This window comes from Anser brachyrhynchus (assembly GCF_964034855.1).
Source record: "Anser brachyrhynchus genome assembly, chromosome: 7".
In the NCBI taxonomy this organism is placed as follows: Eukaryota; Metazoa; Chordata; class Aves; order Anseriformes; family Anatidae; genus Anser; species Anser brachyrhynchus.
Window position 1 is genome coordinate 25,505,926 of NC_137701.1, and position 24,251 is coordinate 25,530,176.

A 24,251-nucleotide genomic window follows, 5' to 3' on the forward strand; every position below is an offset into this window, starting at 1 on the left:
CCCTGCCTGGAGTCGGCCTCAGCCCACCAGCAGGGCAGGCTGTCTGCGAGGCTCCAGGTGACATGTCAGGGAGGGTTTGGGCAGTGGTGTTAAGAGCAGACTAGATAGATGCGATGCAATCTCCAGGCCTCTTCTGCAGGGCAGAAAGAAAAGGAGTGGCAGGGATGTGTGAGCGTTGCTGTCTGGCTACACCTCTGGTTTGTGCTCCTGTGCCATTCCCAGCACCATCCCAAAGTGGTTCCCACTTCTGTTGGGACTCTGTTGGGACCCCCTCGGTGATGGGGATGTGGCAGCATCAAAATCCTATGCACTAAGCTAGGTGCAACCAAAATTCAGGGAGAGTTTCAGCCGAACAATGTGCTGTTCGGTTTGGGAGTTTCCTTTGAATGTTTGCTTTGGGTCAAAGTGATTTTTCAATGTTATGTTTACCTTTAATTATTAAATGTTTTGTTTGCTCTTTTTAATTTCTAGCATATGCTAGTTTGCAATCTAAGATGCTGTTTTGGTTGTTGGTTTTTTTTTTTTTTTTAATGTAGGAAATTGTGAAACAAGATGTTTGGGCCTTTCTGTAATGAAATGTTCATCTTTGAAGTGAAACTATTTTGATGTCCTCAGGATAAGCTCTTTATTCTCCCCTGGAAATCGTTATCTGAATTCAGCTGGTTTAAGTTTGATCTCTGGGACGCGCTGGAAAGTGTTTTATAGTTGTCTATTTCCACGCAAAATAGCTTAAGAAACTATTGAAGAAGACGACTCAAATTTGCTGGCTTAAATCGGAGACTATCACACTTGCTATGGAAGATGTGAATATACCATATAGAGATGCTGTGCGTTAACCAGATGTCTTTTGAGTATTTGTAATTACCTTAACGTGCATGTTTTGCTGCCGTGTTGTGAAAGGCGGCTCAGCTACCTGTCTAAGCAGGGGTTTTTGTGGGGAAGGAGGCTCAGGAGCTGCCTGCCCACATCACGCATGCGATTGCTCAACAGCCACGCAGCTCTCAGTGCAGCAACAAAATGAAGTTAAACATTTCTGTGGTGCAGCGAATGGTTTTCTTTTCTACTAAACCCCCAAGGTGTACTGTTTAATGAAAGGAGTGTGTTCTCATGTGATGCGAGAAAGTAAGATGATGTTTGAAGTGGCGTTAGTGGAAAATGTAGTTGTACTGACACCAGTTCTGAAAAAAACACCATACTTGGCACTTGCAAAATGACAGCAAATAGATTTAGAAGTTTTGGGCTAAGTTATCAGATGATGTAAACTGGCGCAACTCCACTGGAGCCTATGGAGGGGTGCCAGCTTACATCAGTGGAGAATTTGGCCCTTTAAAAAAAATTAGCTGCAATTCCTATCTCAGATTTTCCATTCTTCATCTCTTGGTGAAGGAAAAAAAAAACCACAACGCTTTTACACTTTATAGTGAATTTGCTGAAAAATGCCATGGGTGTTTGCAAGCAGTTGTATCTGCAGGTTGTAAGCCATAGCTGGTAGAGCTGTGTGCCAGAGCTGGTGGAGCTGACGACTGTGTCTAACCTACAATGTAGGTGGTCCCCTCGTGCACGTATCCACCGTCTGGATGATTCCCAGGACAGGATTACGCTGGGAATAGCAGCAATGTACAGACTGTCTCGGCCATAATTTCCTGGCTGAGCTGACCGTGTTTTCATGCTTCCTTGTCCAGAAGCTTTGTCATTATCTGCTGCTCTCCGAGATAATAGCCAGTGTGGAAAATCCAGCCTGCTATCTCGTTGGAACAGAGAGGTGGGTAATTTTCTCCGTGGACAATCCGCAGATAGGATTGCTTGAGTTCAGACAGGATTGGCCGTTTCCTTGGGGGGTAGGTCTGTGTCTGGAGAATGAAATGTCCCAACTTCTTCGGTTCATTGAGTTAGTAGTTTTTTTTTCTTCTCTCGAGTAGCTTAAGTCTCTGGAAACCCTGTTTTTGGCTACTTTCAAGGCAGACTGGTTTGCTGTTTGGCAGGGGGGTGACCGAAGCTAGTGCTGGTGAAATTTGCTCGGTTCCTTTTGTCCTTTCATTGAAGAGTGGGGTGATTAGTCTGCTGCTCACAATGATCTTCTCAGCACTGCTCTTTGGCAGCTGACACCCTGTCTGGAAAGTTACTTTTTGGGTGGTGGTGGTGGAAAGGTGGCTTTGGCACGGTGTGTGCTTCTGCACTAGCAGATTCCCCATAATCGCAGCATGGAGGAGACAGCTTTGGGCTGAGTGGCTGGGAATACCCACGTCAGTTCTTTCTGCGGTGGCCTCGGCCTTTGGCAGTGGAAGCTGTGACACCCTGGAGACCTTGGAGGTTGTGAGGAAAGCTGGTGGTGGTGTGCACTGCTCTGGGTCTGACCCCATGTCGCTGCGGGGCAGGGATCAGTCATCGATCTCAAGATCCCACTTATGTGGGTTCTGGAGGTCATCTTCTGGCTGCTCCTCGGTATGTGTGGGTCTGTGGGAGGGAGGCAGCGAGGTGAGCGGGGCTGTGCAGTCATCACTGTACGGGTGACTCACATGGCTTCAACTTTTTTCGTATTCGGTCCAGAAAACGCCATTTTGGTGTTTCCCCAGTGCTTTGCTGAGCTAAGAGCTTGGATGAGGAAGAGGTGAGTCAAGCTCAAGCTGGAAGATAGAGAAGTGGTGCCAGATATTTGGAAAACTTGGCCAAGAGGTACATTAGATAAACAGCTGTCCTTCTGACCACAGCTTGCTCCCTTTGGAAGAAAAATTCAGGGCATTCTGCATTCTCCGCTTTGCCCTTGAAATGCAAAGTAGCATGTCACCAAAGAGCGCTTTATAGATGCTCCATTTAGTCTGATGTTTTTGACTGTTTCCATGGACTTCTGCCTTCCTAACTTGTCTCACCTCCAGCTAAGCTTGTTGTATAACCCTTGAAAAAGGAGCAGTGCTTGAACAGCACTTGGAAGCTTTATCCGGGGAAAAGCTCACTAGCTGATGGGCTTTTAGCAGCACTACTCAGATCTATGTCCATGGAGTAGTCTTCCAGGAGAAAATTAACAACTCGTTTTGATTTTTAAAGTCTTCAATATGGTCCCAAGGATTCAAATCTGGTCTAAATCTGGAAGACAGCTCCTCTGGGAGCGGAGAAGTGCCAGGGGCCCGCAGGGACTGAGAGCGGCTGCTGGGGCTCTGGCCCCGGGGGGGGAGAGGATGACAGAAAGGAATGGCTGCTGGGTGGGCCTGGGATGATCAAGGGGAAGAGAAAAAAAAAAAACAAAAGAAAAGAAATAAAGCTCTGGATCCTTAGCTTGATGTGTTTGGCAACATGTGAGTGCCTTGTGCTCATTAGCGTGCTGTCCTCACAGCAGCACAGCGAGCAGAGGAAGTGTTATGATTCCCATTTAACAGATGGGGACATGGGGCTGTGAAAATGCACAGGAAAGCCCGGGATGGAGCAGGCAGTTGAGCCTCTGGTCCCTGATTAGCAACCAAACGTTTGCTCCCTGGTGGCCGTCGATCTGTGGCCGTGCAAGGTCTTTGGAGAAGATGCCCATCGGCTGAGCTGGGTTTGTCCCCTGTGCTGTGGGATTTGTTCCACAGCTCCTGTCCACCCTTTGCTGAGAAAATCCTCCCAAGCAGCAGTCAGTGTTTGAGCTTTGACATGCAATTGTTAAATTGACCAGTTGTCCTTGTCTGGAGCTGCAGCCACTTGCATTTGCAGCCTCAGAGGCTGACTTGGTCACTCCTGTGCCCTATGAAACAGTGAATGGCTGCTGGCGTTGGCAGCTGAGTGGCAGCCCTACGTGCTCCCTGCTTTCTGCCTGCGAGTGCCATGCTGTTGGCATCCTCATCCTCGTTGCTCTTTGTTACTGGTCTCACCTGAGCTCCCAGCAGGGTCCCGTGGGTGCTGTGGACTGGCACCTGGCCCACGCGGCGTAGTGATGTTTGTCTGACATCCAAGGGAAGGGACAGAGGTGGGCAGGAATTAATGTCGGGGGGCTCTTGGCCTGCCTTCAGACTGTCCAAATTCTCATCAGGAATCCAAATCACAGATTCGATTTATTTATAGCAGGTATCTGAAATATTCTAACAAAATTTGTGGGATAATTTGATGAGAAAAGGTGTGCTTTCTTGCCAAGTCTGTTGTGACTCCCTCTTCAAATGTGGGTAAAGTGTCTTAACCCTTTTGTAGCTCGGGTTCCCAGTCTGAATGCAAAGATTTTAATCCTTTGCTCCATCCTGTTTCCTTTTCCTTTGTTGTTGGATGCTAATTTGTTAGGCTGAGGTCTGTCCCTTGTCATACAGTACCCTGTACTCTGGCCTAAAATAACACTTCAGTACTTTATTCTTAGTTCTGCGGTGTTTTTTCTGTGACGCTGGGACGATCACTTACCCGCTCAGAGCTTCGATTTTCCTATCTGCAAAGCAGAGATAATGCCAGCCTCCCGGAGCCGTGAGCGATGCCTGCGACGTGCAGCCCTTGGATGGAAGGTGCCACCTACGTGCGGAGCCTCTCATTCTGCCCTCTAAATGCGCCTGCGATAGCCATTAACAAGCACAAGCTGCTCTGCAATCGCGGCTGTCCCTTGTGAATGTGGGCACCTGTAATAGATCTGCTCTAACCGGCAGGGTCTGGGCAGGGTAGGACAACCTGCTGAATGTCTTGCAGTGATGAACGGTGGCGTTTTTCTTTTCAACACTCAGATGGCACTGTTTTCTGCTATGGTTGCATTAAGATAAGATGGGTTTTGTTTGGATTTCTGCTTTTTCACCCCCCATTCTCCCCCAGCGTTGTTCAAACTGGACAAAGGGTTCTTTGTAGGCATGTTAGCAGTAGCTCCTTTCTGTTAAAGACAAGAGCAGTTACTTACCAAGCAGTTGATGGGAGCCAGTAACCCTATCCATGGCAGTGCAATGAAATGATATAGTTACTGTTCTGAAGTAATCGATTAAGTGACTGATTAAATTATATTGCATATTATAATATATGTCATGTATGCTATAACTTAGATTAACTCTAAATTGTATTTATGTCTACAAAACATAGGTGTGATGGCTGGGTTCAATATGAGTGGAGATCTCCAGAAGCCTGCTACCAACATCCCCCTAGGGTCTCTGGCTGCTATTGGCACCTCGTAAGTAATAGATTGGGGAGAATTTACTGTCTAGAGCCTGCCCTGGATGTGACCAACCCATTTTGTACTCCCATCAACCTTTTATTACTCAGCCATCTGGAAAATTAAAGTCTGGCTCTCATTCAAATCCTCATCCATTACCACCACCTACTCCGGGTGGGTTGGAGAGGAGATTCGTTAATGTGGATACAGTCAGTCCTTCCTCATTCTTCAGCCTTCCTCAGCCGGACGGGATGTGTGTTGGTGCTAGAGCAGTTGTGCTGCCGCAGCCCGGCTGTTCCCAAGCAGCATGCAAAGTGCTGCAAGGCTTGGAGCACGTGGTTTTGTCACTTCTCGCGGCTGGTCTCAAAGCGCTCTTGTTGCAAAAGAGGAAAATGCAGTTGTTATTATTGGAGAAAACAGTACCAAGGGAGATAAAATGACCTGCCTGCCTGCAAGGCCAGGGGAGCACAGGTGCCCTGCATCCCTGGGCAGAGCAGTCCCCCTGGGAAATGCTGTTTTCCAGAAGTAGTAGAATGTTATGTGTTTAAAATAACTGGTAAGTTCCTGCCTGCTTTCATAGCCAACTAAAGTACTTCTGGAAATATTGCATATATTTGCATACCCAGGTTCAGACAGAAAAGAGGGACCTTCTGAATTTAGTGGGATTCTTGCTGAAACTGGTGCTCATTTTCTTTTGAGTCAGGGGATTCACATCTCTGCTGTCCGGACTTTGCAGACAGCCTAGCTTATCCCTCTGACCGAGTGCTGGAAAAGCCAGAGATACCGAGGAGGATCATGGCTGAGGTAGTAAATTTGACACGTTCAACACTGCTGCCAGATGAGGGGACCTGCATACGGGCAGGATGGGGTTATTCCCAGTGTGCACATCAAGAGTGCAGGTGTCCTCACCTCAGGGTACCGTGCCATCACTCTGTGGCTCTCCCCACTGCGCTGCAGTGGGCAAGTGGTATGTGTGGGTGTTACACCGAGCCTCAAGGCTGCTGTGCAGGAGCAGACAGGACAGGGTGACTGAAGACCCAGTTTACAGGTTCTTGGCCTTCTTCTGGCTCTGCTAGTGGGCACAGTTCTCAATGGTCATGTCTGGTTGGTGAAAATAGTTTGTTTTTGTTGCTTGCAGGTGGTTTCTGTACATGGTCTTTGTTTTCTTGCTGGGAGCCATTTGCACCCGTCAGTCCCTCCGCTACGACTTCATGATAGCAGAGAAGGTAACTTGTTCAAAGGACTCGGTGTGGTGTTATATAATGGGGCTTTCAGATTTCCTTTGGCATTGTTGAACTCTTGAACTTCTCTCAAATCCTGAGCAATTTGGGTGCCCATCTCTCATTGATATTCGGGGGATTTTCCCATTGCAAATCCCAGTGTACAATTGATTTGAATAGCCTTGCATTCACCAGCATATCCAATAGTGCTGAATCTTGGCGTAATCACCCGGCAATAGCTTGAAGAGCTAAAATATGCTAATGTTGTCCAGTGATAAATGCTGTATCTTATTCAGTGTATCCTTTCTCATTGGTGAAAGCTCAGACCAAATTGAAATCTCTAAAGAGCCACGCTGCTTATCTTTACTAAGTCAAGCGAAGCTTACGTTTTCATATCGAGCGGACTGTAATTGCAGTGTGAGCAGTAACATTATTGAACTTGAGACGTTCCATGTTGGTGTATATAAATGAAGGAGGGTTGTAGTGTTACAGGCAATAAACGTTACCATTACAGGCCTTTGAAAAGAGAGCAAAGATTTTTGTGTGTTGCTGTCTTACTTTAAATAGGATATGTAAGTGCTAATTTTACAATATTCAGCATTATACAAAATCATGGCCTTACAATATATAACTGTTTTCCTAATTAATTGGAGATGTTTTCTGTTAATTTTATTTATAATATGATTTTAATCTAGAATGTCAGTTTGAGACTCAGACTTCATTTTCTCTCGAAGTAATTGTAGCCCTAGACTTCCTCCAGTCCCCAAAATAAGCTCCAGGTTATTGGTGGGGCTCTTATGACTTCCTGCTAAGGTAAAAAAAAAAAATCTGTTTCAGGGAACAATAGAATGAGTCTGTGTTCTTTAAGGCAACGCCTTTGTTATGTAAATGAGACAGAGTTAACGGATGAAAAGTACAGTAATGAGATGGTACTTATAACTGAACCAGCTGAAGAGAGAGAGATTTTTGAAGCTATGTTTTAAGTTCAAAACCCTCTGAAGGGAAAAAAATGAAAAATCTCTCAGTAAGTGAATCTGGAGTTATTTAGTTACGTTAAATAACAAACAACAAAAAAGCAAAATCAGTTTTCTCTTCCCTTTTTATGGTACAATCCATATACTCATGTGGTTTCTTTATTACGAGTTGCTTTATATTTTAATGACTTTGTGTGGACAGAGAGAAGAAGAGGTCATTCGTTATACATTGAACATGCAAACTCCCCGTTTTCATCAGTCACAGGTGAACGAGTATTTAGTTGCTTTTCTGCCTCACAATACTTGTTTGGCTTTTTAAACACAGAAGTGAGATTCAGTAATTTCCCTTCTTAATGAGCCAGAAGTGCCAATTTCTTACGAAGTATTCATACTCTCTGTGCTTAAAACCAACAGCAAAACCTTTCATCAGCCTCAGTGAAAGGGACTCTTCCCCTCTAACCCTGATTTGAATGTCAAGTAGTACATTTAAATGCAAGCTTTTTTGGCAGCTAAACTAATATATGATGTATGGCACAACTGATTGTTTCTGTCGAGTATTTTTCAAACCAGGCCTGTACTGTAGGAGAGGGAAGGGAAGTTCTGCTCGTAAGACTCCCACGTCCAGGGTCTGTCCATTTGTCTGATGTAAGCTGATACCTGCTAATCTTTCCCTCAAGTTTGTTCTGTCCCACAAGATAAAATTCCCAAGGCAAGTGGATTTTCATGGTGAAAAGAAGTGTGTATTTGAGTGGCAGGAGACTGGTACGGTTCTGAAACACGACATTAATTTTACATGCCTTCCCTGAGCAGCAAGTGTTTTCTGTCTCTTTACCCAGTCTCCTTTTTGCCGCATGCTGATTTCATAGATAAGAAAAAGGCAGATGTATCTTCAATCATCTTTAGACATGTAAATTTGTGTAATTGCTGCTAATAAAGCATATGCCACCTGACTTCAACAGCAGCAGAAGCTCGGAGGATGCAGAAAATGGCAGCAGGTCCATTTAGATGTTATTTTCCGTGAGGAGAAGGGCAGGAGTGGAGGTCATGAAGTGAGTGAAGGTTGAAGGGCCTGCACCGGGTGCTGTTCCCTGGCACCGTGTCAAGTGCACCTCCACCTGTGCTTGCAGCAGTTGACACTGGGGACCCACGCAGGGGTACACCAGTCCTTGCTCCTGTTTGACAGACCCTGAGAGCATTTTGTGTCCCCAGAGGGAGAAGAGGGATGCTTTCAACTCCATCTGAACTTGGCATTTCCCCTCCAGCTTGCTTCTCCCTGCAGTCTGGTGAAGACTGATGTCAGCTCAGGGCCCCCCCAGGAGATGGCTGCACCCCCTCCCATCCCTGCCATCCCTCTGCTTGTGTGACATTTGTAGGAACTTGCTACGCTCAGACCTGTGTCAGACTGAGCTGAGATTAAGGAGCGTGTTCAAAAATCGTTTGGAAACATCTGGCAAACATGGTGAAAACAAGTCTTCCCATGGAAAAATGAGCTAAAAGCCTGTTATTAGCAAACCAAGAGAAAAACCCTTAAGTCTCTGTATAGACAACTTGTATTTTGGCCTGTAGAAGTTGCCCGTAACTACAGGGTTCACGAGGACCTCCCTTTGCTCTCCTTGAGAAAGGTCAGAGCTATCAGGCTTCAGCTGAACTTCGCAGAGTCTGTGGGTGCTGGTGGCCATGCCCGGCTCACAGCTTGCTGCTGCTGCCGCCCCGCCAGGTTTCCACGCATGCAGGAGGTGCTACGCGGTCACACTGGCAGCTGGAAGGGATGCTCACTACAAACTGGTAATAAAACCAGCCTTGGAGCACTATGGCTTTAAAGAGTTTGAAGTTTCGCATTGGCTGAAGGAAATTCTTTACTCGTTTGAAGACAGGAAAATAAGGTCATTGTATTATATCCCTTGGAGCATATTTTTTTTGAGATGCCATTTGTTTAAGTGGCAAGTTTGATTTGGTTTTACTGCAGATTTTCTTTCAGGATTGGTTTTCCCGTCTGGGACACAGGGGTTTGTCTTCCTGTTTTGGATGGTTGGAAGCCTGGGTAGCTTTTCCTGTACGATGTGCTCTGTATATAAGTGATCTCTCCTGAAATAAACTCACTTCCAGTTACTTAAGTGGAATCTAATAGCTGCTGCTTTGCTGCAATTGCTCCGAGTGACAAAGAATTTCTTGGATATGAGCTTGTCAAATGGCTCTGTTGGTACAGGATGTTCGGTATTAAATTACTTCTATGGGGTAATTTTCCCGTATTAATTGCTTGTACATTATACCACAGACCGGTTAAATTGCTGCTTTCCCAGGCTCAGTTCATTTTGCAATGTTACAAAATGCAGGGGGTTTCTGAGTATATATGTGTTTAAAATCACTCGCAGGTCTTCGAAGAATGAAGTAATCAACTTTGCATCCTCTCTGCTTCCTCCAGGTATCCTTGGTGGGTTTCTTGTTTTTGCTAGGGCTGTACATCTCGTCCCTGGCCTCCTGCATGGGAGGGCTCTACGGAGCACCCAGAATCCTGCAGTGCATCGCCCAGGAGAACGTGGTCCCCATGCTCGCCTTTCTTGGACACGGGGTTAGTGATCCTTTCTCTGAAATTACTGTCAAAACCTAACCTGAGAGAAAACTGTTGATATAAGGAGGCAGTATTTCTGTGCGTCTGTGGGGCAGGATGAGATCTGTGCACCCCATCTCAGCCATGCCCTGCCCCAGAGCTGTCAGTCCTGTCGCCGTGCCAGGACAGCCCTTCCTGGGCTGTGGGACCTCCTCCTTTTGGTCCTTTTCTTTTGAGATGTCTCCAGGAAAACAGCCACTTATGGTACAACTTTGCCTGTGATTTGTTTTTGCAAACACCTGATCTAAGCCCATGCTGATCGTAATTGTGACCAAGGTACTTAGCTCTTCCGTGCCCTCCCTTTCAGGGCAGAGGCCTGAAGCTTTTGTCTAACCGCTCTGGTCAGATGGATGCTAGCTGCCTCTTTATCTTTTTGTTCTTTTCTTCTTCTTTCCTTCACTTTCTCTTTGAAATCTTCCTACCTTCTTTGGTGACCTCAGAGCTGAGTACATCGCTAGTCCCAGTGCAGTGGATTCAGTTTGTGCACGCTGGAGAAGAGGACACTTCTTTACAGGGTGAGGTGTCTTTTGGGCTCCATAAAAATAATAAAAAGAGAGTAGATTTAAAAGGTTAATTTAGGGGGCTGCTAAGCTTTAGATATACTTCAAAACAAAGCCTTGCTTTGAATATGACAAGAGGCTTTTTCCTTGTCCCAGTCACTAATCCTCATTCACATGAGTTGTTCCCCTGAGAACAGTCAAAGTCCCAGTCACTAAGGATTGTGTAGTCTTGGGCTATACGTTTAGAACAAAGTATTTCTTATGGACTTCCCTTTTTCTAAACAGGGAGAAAAAAAATTCATTGCTCTAAATAACCTGCAGCATCTAACTGTCTGTACTGAGCAGCTGGGAATATCTTAAGATGTTATACTCCTTCAGAGCAGCTTATAAATACAGGAGAATATTTCACAATAGTAATATTTAAGATTGTTTTATAAGTATAATTATCTCCTCTATGTCATTTTGTATTTCTCAAAGCAATTCTTGAAAATTAAAGTCAAGATAATAGTAATAAATATAGGAGAATCAGGAATGGTAACAACAGCAAAAACTTCCAGCGACTGAGGATAGTTGTCAGGCACTCCCAGAACAGACTGTTCTCCATGTGGCAACACTTGCCAAATTGTCAGCGATTTAGCCCTAGGACTGCAAAACTGATTCCCTTTCTTCTCTGGTTTTCTGTCTTTCTGTAATATTTTCTCCTCTGAACTCTGTCTAGGCAGAGTGCCACAGTGGAAGTGCTCAAAAAGAGGTGAGACGTTAAAGGCAGATCGCTTTACCCGTTCCTTCTCTCTGCCACCTTGAAAATTGTCTAGATTTGGTTCATGGAGAGTGAATAAATGTAATTTGCCCTTAACAATCTGTTCCACATCAGTTCTTCTTTTCCATGGTTTAGGAAAGTGTTGTAGTCAACATAACCCCAGCTAATGTGAAGGACACTATTGTTTTCTGTAGTGTTAAACCTAAGCCAGAGGCATCCTGAGATCGTACCATCTGTTCCCTATCTCGCTAAGTCTTTCTAATACCTAAGATGTTTTCTGAGAACCGTGTTCACTTATCCCTGAGACATATTTCTCATTTCATTGTGAAAAGGCGTAAGGTCCAGAACCGGTCCCCTTTTCTATTAATAAGTGTGGAGGAAATAGAAATAGTTTCCATTTGAGCTGTGTGTTTATTGGAGAAGCACATGCAGTAAATGAAAACGTAGAATGGAAAATGTTCCCTGTCTCGTGCTGGTGTTGGTGTGAGGGTGCTGTAAGAGCACCTTCCCAGCACGTTGCTGAAGTGCATCCCTCAGCTGCCACAGTGCTGGCAGAACTCCGTGTTGTGCCGAGAGAACTTAAAGCATTTCCTTTTGATCCTTTTCAGAACCGAAGCTTGTTCTTAAGGGACATTGCCATGGTTTCAATTTCTACCTGTCTTTAGAAAGTCCTTGGAGGTGAGGAGTACGGGACAAACCCCGATCCCAAAAGGGCCTTGGCAGGGGCTCTGATGGACACTTAGCATCGTTTCATCTGACTCTCTAGCAATGACTGAGAAAGGGCATATTAGACCTAGGGTTAAAATTTGTGAGCTTAGTCCCCCTGAATGTGCTTTGCTTTGTCTCTCTCTCTCTCATTGTCTCCCTACCCTAACCCTACCCCAAAGGAGAAGAACAAGCTGTGTTTCTCCTGGTTGCCTGCCTTTCTGACTGATGCCTGGCATTGCTGGTGCCCCCAGTGTCCTTTAGCTGCTAAACCTTTCTGCTGCTTTCCTCCTGGTACTGGGCTGATGCAGCTTTGGTAGAAGGAAGGAGGAGATGCCAAGTACAGTCCCAGCAGATCATGGATTTAGCTCAGCCTTGAGTCAGGGCAGGGCCTGAAGCTACTGATAAAAAATGGCACAAAAATTAGAAATGAACAGTTAACTCTAATTAACACGTTTTGTTGCCATAACACAGCCCAGACTTCCCATAGGCCCCACATGTCTCTCTGAAGGTTCATTGCTGCTTTAATGACATACTCTGAGATACAGAGTGAGACTTGATGAATTTTTCCAAGACAAAAATTGAGTGAGGATCAGAGGTGAGGTGGGAACTCAGCAGCTTTTGGCTTCCAGTCTGTTCTTTAATTTATTAAGCCAATGGGCCTCTGCTTGTGTGCATGGGGGTGTGTATTTCATGACTATGCATGTACCTGCAGACTGTCAGGGTAACCATTCTTTACAGCTGAGCCACCAGGGACCCTCACGGCAGAGCTCACGAGTATTAATTTAAATATGTTTCTTTTATTTATGTAATAGAAAGGACCCAACAGGACTCCAGTGGCTGCAATTTGCTTAACAAGTCTCATTACCATGGCTTTTGTCTTCATTGGGCAAGTGAACGTTCTTGCTCCGATAGTGACCATCAACTTCATGTTGACATATATTGCTGTTGACTATTCCTATTTCTCAATCTCTTTGTGCTACGATGATCAGCAAAAAGCTGGCAAGACACAAGTGGAAAACGCTAAGCCTCACTCTTCCCAGCCTTTGATTTTCAACAAGACCTCCAGCCACGCATCAGATGGAGTAATTCAAAGCAGATCGAATGGCACCTTGCTGGAATTCACAAAAGACATGGACCAGCTTTTTAAACCATTTCGTAACGAGCCAAGTGCTAGCAAAAAAGGAGCTGAGAGTTTAACCCAAAAGGTCAAACAGAAAAAGGTGAAGAAGCCAGCCAAGCAAACGTTACAAGACAGCTTTCTTCTGGATCTCGATCACGATGCTCCTCCAGCTCAGCATGGCTGGGATGAGACTGCAGAGCCCCACCACGAAAGCTGGCAGGACCTCACTGAGCAGGGCCACCAGCTGGAGGTGGGTCCGTACTGGTCGCCTGCTACAGACACCCAGGGGACACCTGAGCTGCTGGAGCAGGGGGAGCAGCTCCACAGCCAGGCGCTGGCGCTCTGCAGCCAGAAGGTGGAAGGTGAGTGTGTAGAAGATGGGCATCTTCATGCTCGCAGGGAATTATCTACAATCTTAGTCCTCCTGGTGCTTTGCTGGAGGCAGGCGAGAAACTAGCTTTATACGGGGCTGTCATTCAGTGATTCATAGCAATAATATCTTTTATTACAGGTGAGGGTAGAGTTCATCATAATGAATCACAGGAGAAGTTCCAATGTAATTTCCCGTGGAAGATTAATCACAGGAAAGCAGGCAGGACTGTATTTAGTGTAGGGCTGTTTACTGCATACTCATTATTCTACAAATGCAATCTTAACACTGTACATTAAAAACATTTTGAGTGTTATCTTGGGCCTTATTTCACCATGATGTGGAGTAGGAGGGATGGAGCCTTGGGAGACTAAATCTCTGGCTGTGGAAATGAGATGATCCCTATGCTGCAGGTGGAGGCTGTAATTTGTCATCCACAGCTAGGAATCTGAATTTATTTCATTGGCAATATGGGTGTTTTGCCACAGAGGTAGTTGTCTCAGATCTGTAGTCTTCTATCAACATTAGTCAATTAAGCTTCATAAACCCATGTGGGGGAGAAAAGAATTGTTTCTCTTCTTTTACAAACATGGAAACTGCCTCAGTTTCAATCACAGGCAATGACTTATGTGAGGCCTAAAGATAGACTCAGTACCAAAGTTGTAAATTTTTTTTTTCTTGATCACCTTTTCTGCTTTCATTTTAGAAATTTTGGTTAAACTGTGCCATGCCCAACTGTCAGCTAGAATTTCTGGTTTGGTTTTTGGCAAAGTAGAAAGAGACCAATGCTTCAGCTCATTTTTAACATATTTTTTTTCTTTTTCTCCTTTAGAATCATCTGTAAGGCAACAAAATCTAGAACTGGGAATTCAGCAAATTCCAGAATCATTCTACTCCCGATTCTGCAATCACTGGGTTTCCTTTGCTGGTGTAAGTAATTTTCTTTTTATTTTGAGCACTGGTTTGTGACTGCCGAAAATGGAAGGAAATTCATCACTTAGTGTAAATACACTCTAGTACTTTCAGATGGCTTTTGTTTCTGGTATCCCAGGAGGTCACCTGAACTAAATACTTAAGAGACCATAGGCCCAGTGGTTCAATTTAAGAGAAAGGTAGATGACATTATTTAAAACAGCAACAGCAATAAATAAACAAACTCCAACATCTTAGGACTTTTCTAGAATTAAACATACATGGCTCGTTGGGAAAAAATCACCGTGTCCCTCTTTTCACTGTGAATCAAACAGACTGCTTTTTCTTGCCATGGAATGGACTGAGACATCAGCTTCAAAGATGTGTTATTTTTATATATGAAACAGTTTCTGCAAGCTCGGGGTGGGGTTTCATTAGCACTGAACTCCTGATCAGAGCAGCCTGGCTGTGAAATTCCACATTTTGAGGGAGGAAAGCAGAGCATTCCTCCAGCATGTTACTTTAAAGAATAAATAACTTTTAAATAGCTTGTTCCTTAAGCCACTGAAGAGTTTAAGACATTTAAATTCTTCTTGGGAAGATGGATTAATGGGCAGATGACAGGAAAAGGGTCAGATATGGATAATGAGTGAACCATCTGGCTTTGCTGCATGGATGGGGATTTAATAGCTGTACGTAAAACATAACAAACACCCTTGAATAACATACTGAACCCTTCTAATTTAATCCTCAGATAGAGTTTGACACCTACTTTTCAAATTTGCTGCTCTGGCTGCCAGCAGCCAACTACTGGAGAAAGGTCTTGCCAGACCGTGGCGCGGTGGGTGGGATGGATGCTGGAGGCTCCTCTCTAGTGATGACGTCTCTAGGAGGTTGCAAGCTAATGCTCTCTCTGGGCTCAGTAACTAACAGGGCCCCCGAGTGCTTGTCATCGTAGGGTTCGGAGTGGTCAGCTCTGCCTTCGTGGGGGAATTGGCGTAAAGAGATGACTGATGTGCTCATTAAAGCAGATTTGGTTTTCTGTCAATAGTCAGACTTGGGATGACTTTGCAACAGAGCTGAGGAGGGATCAACAGTGCAAAATAAAATCGCAGAAGAAAAATCAGATACACTTTTTCATCCAGGCTCCTTTCCCCTCTGCCTTGTCTTCAGGCTTCACCAGCCACGTCAGCCGTGACTGCTTTAGCTCTTACACGTTGTCCCTTGTCTGTGCCTAGCCTGATCTGTGAAGATGCTGCTTCTGCCCCTACTCGTATGCCCCTTGAGCTACTTCTAACCCTGCAAGCTGGTGAGGCTCCAGATACAGCTTCATGCTCCCAAATAATGACCCATTTGGCTGATGCGGCTGGGAGCTCCCCGTGGACTAGCTAACACTTCCATGACCTACAGCTGGTGTATGTTGGAGTAGCTCAAGCAAAAACTGCCTCTAGGACCTGAGGCAGCTCACTAAAAGCTACCTGCATGCTGCTGAAGGTGACAGTGCAAGCCTGTGCTGTCCCTTGTTTATGACTGAGACCAAATGAGGCTCCGTATAGCACAGGGAACTCCTTGCAGAGAAACCTCAGCCATGCCATACCCAAATCTTTTCTGGTAAAGCTAGATAGAAATACTTTATGTGTGGCCAAAAGCCACTTGCCACAGAGCACTCTGGAGGCAGGAGATGACGTGGTTCCCCCAGGGACCTGCACCACAGTCCTCAGCTGCTGATGCCCAGGAAGGTCCATCCACCCATGTGGTTGTGGCTGCTGTCGTTCCTCCCATGGGCAGGGTGCGGGCTGTGCAGTAGATCTCGCGCAAGGAGAACCTTGGCTCTGTCCCCATCATGGGGCGTTATTAAGAGGCAGACACCTCAACAGAAACACTCATCAGGGTAAAGCTGAGTGTCTGCGTCCCAGGTCTAGACAGTGCACAGCTCTTACACAGCACTCCCGAGAGGGCCTAAGAAAGATGGAGGTGCAGAGAAGCCATCAAAGCACTGGTTTTACATGAATTTGAAACACAAGGTTCAGCGTTTCTAGCACTAAATAAATAAAAATGCAGTTACTGATGCTCTCATAACAGCTTGAGAACCCCAGTACTGCCTCACTTATTAACGAGGTTTTATTGGAGTTGCAAACCATGCTCAGATTGCAAGATTCAAGAATAAATTGCTGAAACCATGTGAAGCTGCGTGTGAAGGTGGGTATTCCTCCTCGGGCACGTGCCGCCAGCTCTCCCATGCGCCAGAGCAAAAGATGATCAGAGCTTCTCTGGATTATGCAGAACAGCAGTCAGATTGACAGCAGTATACCACCTTGCTCTGGAGCAGCCCTAAACCTTGTCTTTTCAACAGGCAATCGTGTCCCTCATCATAATGTTTGTCATTCAGTGGATCTACACCCTTGTCAGCCTGGGAGCAGCAGTTATTCTGTATTTCTACATTGGCCAAGTGAGTCCAGGACTCCCCCTGGGTGGGTAATTTTTTTCTGTGTTATTAAATCTGCTTAAAAATTCATTAAGCTTTAATTTAACTTAATTATGAATTTTGATGCTTGTGTTTAATATGCAGGTGGCACAGTGAGTGATGAGATTTAATTTCTTTGGTAGTTTCAATGCATTTTATGTCTGGCTCTTTAATATTTGATTCCAACTGTAACTAGCATTAGCTTGATAGTTTGCACATTGTGCTTGCTTTTCGGCTGTACTGTACTTTAAATGGCAAAAGCAGATATTGAGACTTAACAGGGATGGCAGATTGCAAAAGTATCGCGGCAATGAGAACAATCTGTTGTAAAAAATCTGTTGTAAATACATTTTAATAAATTTAATTAATCAGTCTAAAACCACCTGAGAAAACTTTAATGAAAACGGGAATTATGACAAGTATCTCATTAAATCTCAGCATTCATAACTGCAAAACAAGAGAGCCTTTTGATTCCAGATCTAAACAGGCTGAATATGTTAGGAACGTAATCTGGGAAAATACTCTTAGGCAAAGGGCTTTAAAAAGGTCTGTGCATGTGATGGGCTTAAACAAGTTCAAAATTAAATATTGAAGCACATTGAAAAAGCAGCTCATAATTGCGTACCCCTTGGCACGGAGGCAGGAGAGGTTTGCGTTGGTCTGCTTCTGAAGGGAGAGGGTGATAAACACACAGTAGGTGCCTGCTTACGTCCATATGCATACATATGTATGTAGGTGTATAATGCACACGTACCTGCATGCATGGATGTGCAATGTTTTGTTCGGCACCTGTGAAAACCTAGATGAGAGAAGTCAAAAGAACCTGAGTTTGTGTCTTTTAAACAATGCAGAGGTAGCCACCCGTGTTTATTTAGATAAAAGGTCATTAGGCATTAGGGAAGTAGATAACAGATTTCAGAAACCCATGCTGTGAGAAAACAAAAATGGGTTGTCATTCAGGAGCTATCAATGTATCACTCACCAATCTTTCTACTACAAATGATTTCTTTTTTATTTATCTGTATGGGATGGTGGAAAAGAGTTGCTGTGAGCAATCTGAGTTAGCGTAAGATGTCCCTGCTCTTGGCAGGGGAGTTGGACCAGACGATCCTTACAAGTCCCTTCCACAACCCACACTGTTCTGTGACTCTGTGAATTAGTTCTTCCTACTTGCCATTTTGTATCTTTTGAAATACGTAAGTTTTATTTTAACAAACTTTTTGTACTGCCCCTAAATACTAAACAAAACACAAATAGTGTCTGCAGGCCTTGGGGTTTTCTTTGCCTTTGCTTACTCACTGTTATATCTTTGTTATTTTCTTTTGAAATATTTCCAAAAATGACTTTAAAAAGAATTTCTCAGTGTGTGGAAGATTATGGAAGGTGATTTGAGAAATGACAAAATTAAACATTTTTGTCTTGGTTTGTTTTGCACATGCGTTCCCATGCATACTGTAGAACAGCACATGGCAAAGAAGTTAAAAATGAACATGCAAACTTCAGCCTGATTTTTATTTGGTTGTGAGTGAAAATTATTTTTGCAGTCACACCACATCAAATGACCCATTTTGTTCTTCAAAAGACTGCATGACCATTCTCTACAGAGAAGTTGTGAGACACTGTCTTGAGAGATGCTCTGAAGTAAGGACTAGATGAAAACCTCAGGAGCAGTGGCTCTGCCACAGGAATGCTCCATGATTTTGATGGGTCCCTCCTTCTCCCTCTTTCCCTCCAACAGCCTAAAAAAAAATCCAGCAGTTGTTGCTGGGTCTCTGCTCTCCTCCCTATCCCTCACCACAGACTTCGGGGGCTGCTTTTGTTGCACTTGTCTGCTCCTGCAGTTAGCCAGTGCAGGAAATTAACTCTACAAAGAAGTCCCAAAATAAACCTTGGTGTCTGTCTAATAAGTTAAACCAGCTCTCCGTGGGGACAGCCAAGAGGGAGCAGTGAGACCTTGGCCACCGTGGCTAGGGTCAGCTGAGCAGCTCTTTCAGTCTCCCCATCCCTGCAGTGGGAATGGTCTTTGCAGCCTAAGGAGAAGGTGCTGCAGCTGGTATCTTTGCTTTGGCCACCTATTTGCTGGTATTTTAACAAGCTGTCGGTCTGGGAAGGAATTGCTGTTCTCCATATGAACTTTGGGTTAGGTTCTCGGCAATCATTTAAAAGCCACAGCGAGTGGGAAGACTCCAGAATTGTTCTCACAATTGCTAAATCTTTGTGTACTGAAAGCTAGTAACAAACATGTCAGTTTGGGATTTTATGCAAAAATTCAATGGTGAAATGCTGTTACGAGGGAATTAGCAACATACCGACTTTTCATGCCTCTTCTTTGTAGGAGCAGCAGCGAATTTCAGTTTGTTCAGCTGGATTAAGTCGGCTTTGATCACCTCATGCAGGTTGGTACCAGTCACTTGGCAGAGATCGAGGCGGTGCTCCTTGTTCCCACTAATGTGCATGGGAAGAGTTGACCTGCTCTTTACCTCAAGCAGTCTGTCTGGCCCTTCTTGGGGACCTCAAGTTCTTAGTTAAAGGCAAATAAGGCTGTTGGCTCCAGTTAGCCCAGTGCTGATGTATCCCAGTGGCTGAAGCTTTCTTGATCTTACTGTTCAAATCCCAAAGGTCTGTGCTCAACCTTGGAGGCTCAGCTTGAACTGAAAAACGTGGTAGTAAATGAGGAGTGGGAGACTCCAGCTCTTCCACCCGCGGCAGGTGGTGAACTGCTGTGGTGGTGGTGGAACAGGTACGCATCTGCCAGCTGGGCTGGAGTTTCAGAGGGGAAATTTGGGGGGAAGCAGCAATAGCTGCAGGGGCAAATAAACAAGTTCTTCAGTGAAGCAACCATTCAGTATCAAGTTTGTATGGGATTGCAGCAGAAAATATCTTGGTGTTTTCCTTCTCAGAAGGCCTCAGGGTTTTTGTCTGGTTGGATATTAACTGGTTTCGTTAATTTATTTTGATCCTATTAATTATTAATTCTGTCATGGTTGGGTTTCCCATGGGGGGTAATGACCATCCGTGCTGCTGTACAGAGCAGTGGGATTTGGGGTTCCTAATCTGTTTGTCTGTTTTTCTATTGCAGTGGGGGAGCACTGTAGTAAAGACCGCATAACATAAGCTGCCAGGCATTAGGTGTGCAAATTTGGTGGCTTCTTTAAAATAAATGAAGGTCCAGGCACTTAGGCACGTTGGCACATGTGTATGCCTGCCTTGCAAGCTCCTGTCTCTGCCCACAGTCCCTATAATATGGCTACATGCCTTTTGTGGCAGAGGTGGCTCAGGAGAGTGGCCAGAGGTGATGGGACCTCTCTTAGATCGCCATGGAAGGTCCATGGCACGGCTCAGAACAGACATGTCAGGTCTCCTGCATCACCATCCATCACTGCCTATACCAGACCAGTGGATCTCCCCAAGTGTGTGGGGCTGCCCTGAAGACCCACCTGTCCTGCAAAGCTCTTTTGCTGTGAATAGCTTCGTTCACGCAGCTGTGGCTGCCTCTCATGGCAGTTGCATAAAGCTGCACACTTCTCTGTTAGCGGGATGAGAGCCCAAGGCAGACAAGCTACACAGAACAGGAGGAGCGAGGGGGTGTCAAGGGTGTGCACTATGCTTTGTGCGTGTCTCATTTGGAATAAGGGGTTGCCCCCTCCTTTCTCCCCCTCACTCACCATGTCTGCTGCACTCTTAACATGAGCCAAAGCCAGGGGTGAGGAGGAGAACAGGGCGCACGGGGCCGTGCTGGAAGCGCTGCCAGAATTACTCATTGCACGGTGAGTCAGACCCCGCTGCTTTGTGTCCCAGGCATTTAGCTGTCCTGTTCCGCCTCGGTGTACAGCCGCATCCACTGCCTGTAATTTTGCCTTGTTGCAGCTATGATGATGGAGCAGTTTTTCCTCCCAGTTGTCCCTCGGCACTTTTCAACCCTGCCTGTTGTCAGATGCTCCCTGGGGGAGGCTGGTTAACTTCACGGACAGCTGCCATACGTGGCTGGGAGTAGGAAAGATGAAGCTAGCCCTTCTGGAGAGGCAGCCCTCGTGCTTCTCGTGGGCAGAGGTGTCACTGGTGCCGGGCGTTTTGTCCTGCAGGTTATCTGGCTGGCACAGGCCTCAGCGCTTTGATCAGTGCAATCGATGAGGAGAGGCTCTGCCAAGGAGGATGGAGTGAGGAACTGGCAGCAGCCCAAGATAGAGACTGATCTTACTTCTCCCTCCCCTAAGACTGCAATCTCTGAGCCAGCCAGCTTGGTAACCTCGTCCTTATGCCAGGGATCCTGCTCATGCTGGCACGGACACAGTTTTGGCTTTGCTTGGGGGCTGGGTGGGTTGTTTTGAAGCCCACCTTTGCTGCGCTGGAAGAAATTGCATTGAAATCACTTGCACGTTTTTCCTCAGCCACAATTTCTTGAAATCCAAGCAAGACATGTTAATGAATTTGAGGTAAAGAAGTCATTGCATTAGAGTGCAAGAGCACTGAAAGCAACCAAGGATCCTTGGCACCTTAAAGAGGGCTGAGTCAGTGTTATAAGGTCCTCCAGTTTTGATTTGCAGGTGTGCAGTAATGTTTTCTTAAAGTTGGCCTCCAGGAAAAAGAAACTGCAGGAAAGTCTCCTCTTTTATTTAAAAGAGGAAAAGAGTTTCCAGCCTGGTCTCAAAAGTAATTGAAATGTACACGAAAGCTTAGGAAACTATAAGAAGGATATTTTTCATTAGCAATAGTTCGTGCTCCTTCTTTTCCTGCACCATCTGGAAACTGGCATAGCCGATGTTTGGAGCAATTCCAAAGAGGAAATGTATTTGCTAAGAAAATGTATATTTTCCAGTGTTTATGAGGGACGAGGTTGAAGTACAGTTTTTGCATGCCTTCTAGGAAAGTGACTGCAGATTAACTCTATGCCTTCCAAGGGCAATGCAGCCCCGTCTCCAAGCGCCCTGCCACAAGCACGTTTTTCCTTGGCCCAGCCGGGCACGTGGCTGCTAACGGCAAGCAGCGGGTCATGCCTCTGCTTCTGTGTTTGCAGGAGAAGGCCATCTCCAAAGGAGCAGATCGTTGTGACACCGGCCTTTGCGACAGTTGGCATGGAGACCACGCAGCTCACCGAGGAGAACGCAGACTTTGCCTCTCGAGACCGCTATCACCAGTCCTCCCTTATCAGCAGAGAAGAGTTTGTGAATCAGTTTCAGTGAAGGGGGAGGACAGAAAAAACACCAAGCTGTCGTTTCTGAAAGGGCTGATAAGTGCTAGTCACTGCCACAGGGCCTTGTGAAATACTTGAATGTATAGGGAAAGGATGTGAATAGTTATTTACATATTCAAGGCTTGTTTGTTTATGCAAACTACAGCATGACCAGGTTTCAAATCTTATCCGAAATGGAGGGGGATAAAACCAACACGCAAATGAAAGGGCCGATCCGGTGAAGTGATGAGTTACTGAGAATGATATAATCCTTTTAAAGAATTCAATTATAAGCACTACTGAGCTCTGAATACTGTCGCTGCTGTAAAAGCTTACAACACCCGATTTCAGACGTCCTCTGGGGGAGCAGGGCAGCAGCGTGCATTGTATTTGCGAGCAGTGACCTCAGATGCAGGAGCCGAGTGCCCGGTCCCAGCTGTGCCACCGATGGATGCGACCTTCCAGGTCAATTCACTTCTCCTCCCAGCGTGAATTTGCCTGCTTGTGATACAGCAATTTTCTACCTCAGCGTTTCAATTACCAAGGTCTTAGAAAGTACTTTAAGGTGTTAGACAATAGGCCAGAACCAGTGGCAAGTGCAAGAGGATTATGAAATATATTCATAACTGGAATCGAACCTGCGCGTTTATATGCAGTAATGCAGTATAATGTACTCTTCTCTACTGTGAAACCACGAAGTGATGCCTTAGCATCTTTTCATAGTGTGGCTTCCCACATCCTTTATGAAACAAGAACCAAGACCTAAAATCAAAGCTATCTCCAAATAGAGCATCTCTTGGATAAAAGGAGAGATGATTCAGAAGTGCCTTAACAAAATGCATTTTGCTAATTCTGCTTCAAGCTCATCCTGTACTGAGCTTTATAGATGTATGCACCTAAGTAAAAGGAGGGGGAAATCACTGCCTCTCACTTCCTGTAATCTCTGATCATTTCAGCCATTAAATTATTTATTTCTTCTTCTGTGCAATAAAAACTTGAGACAGCAGAAACTCCTCTCTGTGCTAGCTGTGGGCACGTTCAGTGCCTCTGAATACCAAGGGCTGTTCAGGGCTGTGCCCCAGCGCTGGGGACACTCTGTCCCACTTTGTGGTCTCATCTGCTCTGGCTTTGGCTCTCCAGGTTTCTTAGAAAGGGGACCAAGGGAGACTTCCAGCTGAGATGAAGAAGAGAGCGATCCTGCAACACTGCAGAAAGCATATTCATTTTACTAGGTTGCAGGTATTTCATTAAATATCTGTAACCTTGTCTTTATTATGTCAATAGAAGCAAGCAGAAAATGGTGGCCAATGCTGAGCCACCTCACGTCATTTTCTGTTGGGAGTCGTCCTGTCAGGATTTCTTGCTGTCTTTTTGTGTTGGATTTCCAAATGGTGTGGATCTGCTGTTTAGATGTGCTGAAGCTTCCCCCAGGTCCGCTGGGGCCACCTGTGTGCTCAGGAGAGCCCTTCCCGTTCTCACAGCATCAGGACAGCTCTCTCAGTGCTGAATTAAGAGAAGAAATAAATAGCAAAGGCACAGGACTGAGTTTGGGGATGTCTGTGCTGGTACACGGTAGCCAGAATTACAGATTCTTCCCTGAAGACAAATCTGAGAAACTTTGCTGGTGCTTTGCTCTTATCGGTTCAAAGCGTGGCAAGATAACAGTCAATTTTTATTGTCAGCTATTAAGATCAAATTAACTTATCTTTGACCTTGGCAGTTGCTGCTGTTGTGCAAGCTTTCAGACACTGCTTGGAGCTGATCCACCGCGCTGACAAGCTGCATCGTACTGCGCTGTCTCCTGCTAGCGTTTGATATGCGACCGCAGCGCCAGGGCTGCGAGCCCTCGTGTTTTGCAGAGCCACCCCTGTGTGAGCACTGCGGGGTGCCTGCCCTCCCTAGCATGAGCTTGCCCAGCCCTGCAGTCTCAGGAGCACAGCTTAAACTCAAGGAAACCCCAGAGCCCAGCACGAAGTGATTAATGGGTAGAAATTCCCGCGTTAACCTCATTAGCTCCCACACAATTTAGTTCCCTTCTTAAAGCCGGGCAGTACTTGGGAGACCTGGGGAGGGAAGAGAGCAGGTCCTGCGTCCACCAGACCCCACAGGGGAACTGTGCTGGGGAATGTGTGTGTCTGACACTGTGCTTCCTGCTCTTCCCCAAAACCAGCGATACAAACAGCTCCTCCATTTGGCTACCAGGATTTTGGCCAGCCCTCTCAGGACAATGCCCGCAGCTTTGCTTGCGGCCCTGTGGATGCTCGAGGCACCTGCCACTATGTGTCTGCCAAACACCTTGTGTCTGGGTTTTCTGGGCTTTAGGCTCCACGTGCTGCTCCTGGAGAAGCTTTCCCCAAAGCATCCA

At 45.6% G+C, this 24,251-nt stretch overlaps 1 protein-coding gene across 7 annotated transcripts in view; it reads left to right on the forward strand.

The window, feature by feature from the left end:
* Nucleotides 1-22,896, forward strand: part of SLC12A8 (solute carrier family 12 member 8) — a 53,124-nt gene extending 30,228 nt beyond the window's left edge. For 6 of the 7 annotated variants that reach the window (XM_080600599.1, XM_080600603.1, XM_080600602.1 and 3 more), the window contains 8 exons: nt 5,011-5,098; nt 6,219-6,306; nt 9,697-9,843; nt 12,663-13,332; nt 14,173-14,270; nt 16,606-16,723; nt 19,052-19,112; nt 21,731-22,896. In XM_080600599.1, the coding sequence (XP_080456725.1) occupies nt 5,011-5,098; nt 6,219-6,306; nt 9,697-9,843; nt 12,663-13,332; nt 14,173-14,270; nt 16,606-16,723; nt 19,052-19,112; nt 21,731-21,896 (1,436 nt within the window). In that variant the 3' untranslated portion in view covers nt 21,897-22,896. The remainder of the gene's footprint in view (nt 1-5,010; nt 5,099-6,218; nt 6,307-9,696; nt 9,844-12,662; nt 13,333-14,172; nt 14,271-16,605; nt 16,724-19,051; nt 19,113-21,730) is intronic. The other variant, XM_080600605.1, reaches the window with a different exon arrangement.
* The last annotated feature ends 1,355 nt before the right edge of the window (nt 22,897-24,251 follow it).